General features: G+C 49.4%; 1 protein-coding gene across 1 annotated transcript; it reads left to right on the top strand.

Moving 5' to 3' along the window:
* The first annotated feature begins 1,793 nt into the window (after positions 1–1,793).
* On the top strand, positions 1,794–3,650 carry LOC139049272 (uncharacterized). Its single transcript, XM_070524642.1, has 2 exons — positions 1,794–1,822; positions 2,697–3,650. The coding sequence occupies exons 1-2, from the start codon at positions 1,794–1,796 to the stop codon at positions 3,526–3,528; spliced, it is 861 nt and encodes a 286-aa protein (XP_070380743.1). The 3' UTR covers positions 3,529–3,650.
* The last annotated feature ends 2,086 nt before the right edge of the window (positions 3,651–5,736 follow it).

Here is a 5,736-nt window from a genome sequence, read left to right as displayed (position 1 = left end):
AGAAAGTTCTATGAGAAAAAGTATTTTACTTCTGCGGAATTCCGTGTTCTCTTCACTCTTTTAAGTACATTATGGCTTTGACTACTGGTATAAATCATTGCTGTACCATAAGGCCAGGGCCCCATGCATGCTTGTCTGGTACCAACGCGAGCGAGCTGTTTGAGGGGTATTGGCGGCGAGGAGTTACGGAGTCGCCCTCTATCGGAAGCGCCTCGCTGGCGTAGTATGAGGGATCACGTGGCGCGCTCCTCATAGGTTTTGCTGTCAGAGCTCACTGAAAACACCACGCGCGAGCTTTCCCGGACATTTCTGTAAGTACTTTCGCAACAAGAGAAGTTTCTTACTGTCTAAATAATAATCTTGGGCCAACTGAAAGCACACAATCGTTTACAGTCGCTATCTCTTTACCGAATACGTACAGTGAACGCCACTGCGCGAGGTCGCCACGATGGAGTCTGCCGAACCGGCTACTTGCGTGAAAGGTAGGTAAACGCTGAGAGCAAACTATGTGAAATATGTTCTTATAGTGTTTGTATAACTAAATGGAGCGTAATAGAATGAAGCCTCAATGCAGCGATCGCGTAGATTCGCAGCGACCGACTGCGCGTCTGCATGCTTGTCCGCGCACTGTTTCGCTTTCTCCGCGCGCGCGTTTTCGCACCGTGCCATGAGCTTCAGGCCGCAGAATATGAGCATTTGACAGTATACAAGCAACCATTGTTGCGTGGGCGCTATCAGAGCTGTTCAAAAATAATTTCATTGTAGAGACTTCGACGCCTACGGGGACTGATGTGCCGTCGCGAGGATACAATCTTTTTTTTCTTCAAAATTCTTTGACCTTTCGATACTATTTCTCGAGTTGCGTCGCACTGTATGTTTATCGGCGTTCTCAGCGCGCAATTTCCCGCTGCTCCTTTTTTGTAATCCAGTGCATTAATTCATAACACAAACATGACCATATGCCATGCTTTCTTTAAATGTGCTTCTTACCGCTACCTTTCCACTCCACTGAACTTGCCAGTATCTATAGTATCGACAAGTTCATAGACCAAACCGTCATGACATTAGTCGGGCAGGGGACTCGGGCGTGCGTCTCAGTGCGCGTTTTCAGAACATCGCAGACCGGGCGCCGTAGCAGAAATCTTCCTCGCGTCTGTGCTTGCTGCATACCCGAGTTGTAGCCGATGACTGTTTGCCGGTTTTATGTTTCGCGAGCCAAGCTTCACACAGCTTCTTGTCCTGCGGCTATGTGTGAATAAGGCTGACACCGGCCTCCGTTACGTGCGTCCGGCCCTGCGGCACCGAGCAGTAGCCTACCATGTCGCGCGCCTTCAAACGCAGCCACTACATATTGTAGTGCTTTCAAGCGTTGTAAAGGAGACACTCGAAGCGGGAAAATTTCGCCACTAAATGAAAACCGCAGCGTACGAGGGAATTTAAACTCGTTTTCAGCTCGCTTCGGCGCGCCCGAAGCAGCCGACGCGGCCGCTATGTCCACGTGATCCCTCCTAGCACGTCACGCCGACGGTGGCGCCAGCTTTTCCAGTGGTGGAGCTCGAGGCCAATAATGCATGCGGCACATGCATAGCACGAGTGAAAACGCGTGTCGCTTTCAATATTCAATACCGAACCTGTCTATATTCAGAATAATTAGGAGAAAAACCAACCTGATGTTTCACTCCCTGCGACATGATCTGGGCAACTAAACTAAGCGCATTGTCTAACCGACTGATAGTGAATCTTGTGTATTTAGTAAGTTTAAATTTAGAATATATAAAAAAAACAAAGCGAGCATGACCAGCCCCTGCCAGAATGCTGGCAGGCAAGCTGCCTTCGTCCTTGAAGCGCAGTGCAATTTTCATTTCGACAATGTCCACGGACCATGTTAGTAATTCATGCGATGGCACGTCATCAAATGAAGGGCGCGTACAGGTGGCGCCTCTTCTATAATTCCCCACGACGGTTGTTGGACGGTGCGGACGGCGGTACGGACGCTCCTGTGGTCGAGGCTTCAGCGACTTCGTTCGTAGCTAAGTACCTTTTTATCTTTATTAGCTAGTGTTTTGAAGTATTTTCTGTTGCATGGAGTAGGGGTGCAAATTTTGAATTCTTGGTAAGAGTAGCAAACGCACCGGCTTTGTCTAGGTCTGGCGGCTCCCCCGTTGGGCCTAGTTGGTAGGAGGGACCTATAGGCTTCGTTAATTTCAGCTAGCTCCTCAGATTCTTGCATGGGGTAGGGAGTGATAATTCTTTATTTTAGTTTGGGATAGCGGTCGAGGTCGGCTTTGCTTGAGTGATTTGGCCAAATTCCTCGTTGGGCCTCGGGAACAAGGCCTAGCGGTGAAATCGAAGAACGCGAAGGCCGCGGGGGACGGGGAGCAGGTGCAGTGCGACGAGTGCCTGCGATGGTGCTTCCTCGACGAAACTAAGTTCCAGAATGTAGCAGACGCGGAGGGGTCTAGCTTCACGTGCAGGTCATGCGAGGGCGTCAGGGAAGCCGTCCAAAAACTGGAAGGGAATTGGGCGGCTAAGTTCGACGAGCTTGAGGCAGAACTGAGGGAGGAACAGGAGAAGTAGGTAGCACTGCAGGCGAAAGTTGACAATTTTGTCAAGGTGGAGGCGGCCCAGGCCGCGCAGTTAGTAAGGACCGTGGCCGAGCTTGAGGCAGAAAAAGAAAGGAGCGCCGAACTGGAAAGGCGGCTCGACGCGCTGGAGACGCGGGCAGCGGAGAAGGTCGAGTCAGGTCAACAAAGTGTTGGCAAAAACTCGGAAAGTAGGGTAGACCCTACAGGCGAAGTTGGAGGCAGGGAGCCAAAGCAAGCCGTCGTCAGCTCGCCGCCGGTGAAACGGCGTAGTTATAGTGAAGCTGCACAACGCGCCCCGAGTGAGGCGACGCTGCAGTCACAGGGGCGCCAGCGGGCGCAAAGGGAGGGGCAGCAGGCACAGGCTGCAGCCGAACGGTTTGCACGTAGAAGTGTCCTGGTGATAGGGGACTCCAATGTGGGGAGGGCCGAACAGGGCGTGATGGCGAGAGTGAAGGCGGACGGGCGAGTACAGGTGGAGGTGCAAGCGGGCAAGGGTATGGCGGAAGCAATGACCAAGGCGCGGGAAGTAGTTGGGGTCAGCACGGAGAGCGACAGCTTGGTCATTATGCATTCTGGGCTCAATGATGTGCTTAAGGGGAGAAGCCAGGGCCTTGAGAGGCACATTGAGACTGGGCTGAGTAAGCTTAGAGAGGCCTCCGGGAGGGTGCATGTGACCATATGCACTATCCCAGAGGTCCAGGGCCAGGCTTACCAGGTAGAAAGGAGGGTGGTTGAAGCCAATCGGGTCATTAGGAGTCTGAGCGGACGACTCGGGTACAGCGTGATGGAGGTCAACAGGGACGTGTACGGAACCGGCTTCCGGCCTTTTGTGCAGGATGGTATTCACTACAGTGGTGCCACTGGCAAAAGGATAGGGGGCAGGATGGGTCGCCAGGCAACAGCTTTTTTAGGGGGACCCAGAGCCCTGAAAGAAGCAGTGTAGGCGTGGACGATTCGAGGCAGGAGCCACAAACACGCGAACATCGGCACTGTAGGAGAGGTGACAGGAATAAGCGCAAGAGCCAAATTAAGTCAGACATAGGGTTCATTAACATGCAAGGTGGCAGAAATAGGCTAAAATGGGAGGTAATCGAAGAACAACTAAGGCAGGAGAACTTAATGGTTTATGGGTTTGTAGAGACACATCTTAGGGACATGGAACAACCGCCCTGTAACCCTGATTATGCATGGGAATACTGCAACAGAGTACAGGGTAGCAGAAAGGGTGGGGGAATTGGAGCATTCATTCATAAAAATACAAATTGGCAAAGGGTCAAACAGGAATGCAAGGAGCATTTATGGCTAGAAGGAAAAGTAGCAGGGGCGAAAACACTTCTAGGCTTTGTATACCTTTGGACAGGATCAAATGCTAAAGAGGAAAACAAAAAAATGTTGGACTGTATAGCAGCGGACATCAATGAGCTGGGAAAAGGATGTGAAGTAATTGTATTAGGAGACATGAATGCGCATGTTGAAGATATGGATGGGCACACAGACTCCACAGGTAACATGCTGCTGGATATGTGTGAGAGGCTTAACTTAGTTGTCTGTAACTCTACTGAAAAGTGTGACGGGACCATAACATGGGAGGTAGGGGGTCGACACTCGACAATAGATTATGCGTTAATGTCACATAGGATGTACGATAGATTAGGAGCCATGATTATAGATGAACAGGGCTCCAGAAGTATAGGTAGCGACCACAAACGTATCAAGTTGAGTTTTAAGAGGGAAACTAAAACACGAACGACGCGCGAGGAAACGCCAGAAGTGATTTTTTACTCAGAAGACGAAGTGGAAATAGCGGCCAAACAAATTGAAGAGGAAATATCAGAGGGTACTGAAACTGATTGGACTTACCCAAAGTTAATGAGACTATTTGAGCGTCAGCTAGGTAAGGCGCGAGTCAGGAAAACAAGGCAAGGGATACGAAAACTCAAGAGCTGGTGGGATGAAGAGGTTAAGAAGGCCATAAAAAAACGTCAGGAAGCCTCCAGGGAACACAGGTATTCCAAAAGTAAGGGAGAACTTGAAGCAGAAGTAGAGAGGAAATGGGTAAACTACATAAAATGCAAAAGGGAAGCATCATATTTGATCAACGAGAAAATCAAGACAAAAGGGTCCCAATGGCTGTAAAAAATAAGCAATAAAAAAGATAAACAGGCAGCTAGGAAATTCTGGCAACATCTGAACTCCTTGGGTAATAGGACAAGCCTAGAGCAGAGGTATATAGTAACAGCTCAAGGTACTCGGTTAGAAGGAGAGGGGGCAATGGAGCATATAGGAACCATGATGAGGGAAAAATTTACAAAACAGACAAATGGTACATGCAGTACGTCGGAGAGGGATAGCCCGGTCAACCCACTGCTTTCGCTTGGACAAAAAGAGTGGGAAAGGGCGGAGAAGAGGGTACCAAGTAGCACATCGGCAGGCCCCGATGGTATTCCAATTATGTTAATAAAGAAATTGGGCCCGAAATCTAAGAAAGCATTGAGGGAGGTGGTGAGCAAAATGCTAGTGGATGGTAAAGTACCTGACGAATGGAGGCTAAGTAGGATGAGAATGATATATAAGGGAAAGGGGGACAAAGCTGACATAAATAACTACCGGCCTATAACAGTGACGTCAGTGGTTTACAGGGTGGTTATGCAGATTATAAAGGACAGACTGCAGGCATGGGTAGAGAACGAGGGGATACTTGGAGAGCTACAAAATGGGTTCCGGAAGCATAGGAGGCTGGAAGACAATCTGTTCTCGCTAACACAGTGCATTGAAATAGCTGAAAAGGAACACAGACCCCTATGGCTGGCTTTTTTGGACATCAAGGGAGCCTATGACAGTGTACTTCAAGAGGGCTTGTGGGGCATTCTGGAAACTTTAGGAGTGCAAGATGGAGTAACCAATTTCTTAAAAGATATCTATAAAGGTAACCGGGTGATTATACAATGGGAAAAGCAGGTTTCGGAGCCTGTAATGATTCGGCGGGGGCTTAGGCAGGGGTGCCCATTGTCGCCTCTGATGTTTATGCTGTACCTACAAGGCCTAGAGGCCAAAATACAGCAAAGCGGACTCGGCTTCAAGCTATCATTTCTCAAGCAAGGAAAATTGATTGAACAGTCATTACCAGGACTGATGTACGCGGATGATATTG

This window comes from Dermacentor albipictus, chromosome 8 (assembly GCF_038994185.2).
Source record: "Dermacentor albipictus isolate Rhodes 1998 colony chromosome 8, USDA_Dalb.pri_finalv2, whole genome shotgun sequence".
In the NCBI taxonomy this organism is placed as follows: Eukaryota; Metazoa; Arthropoda; class Arachnida; order Ixodida; family Ixodidae; genus Dermacentor; species Dermacentor albipictus.
The sequence above is the reverse complement of the archived record's forward strand: the minus strand, read 5'-3'. Positions and strand labels throughout refer to the sequence as shown.

Coding starts and splice junctions, on each gene's coding strand:
- LOC139049272 (XM_070524642.1), top strand. CDS start 1,794: ATGACCAGCCCCTGCCAGAATGCTGGCAG. Junction 1,823..2,696: donor CCCTGCCAGAATGCTGGCAG/GCAAGCTGCCTT, acceptor CGAACTGGAAAG/GCGGCTCGACGCGCTGGAGA.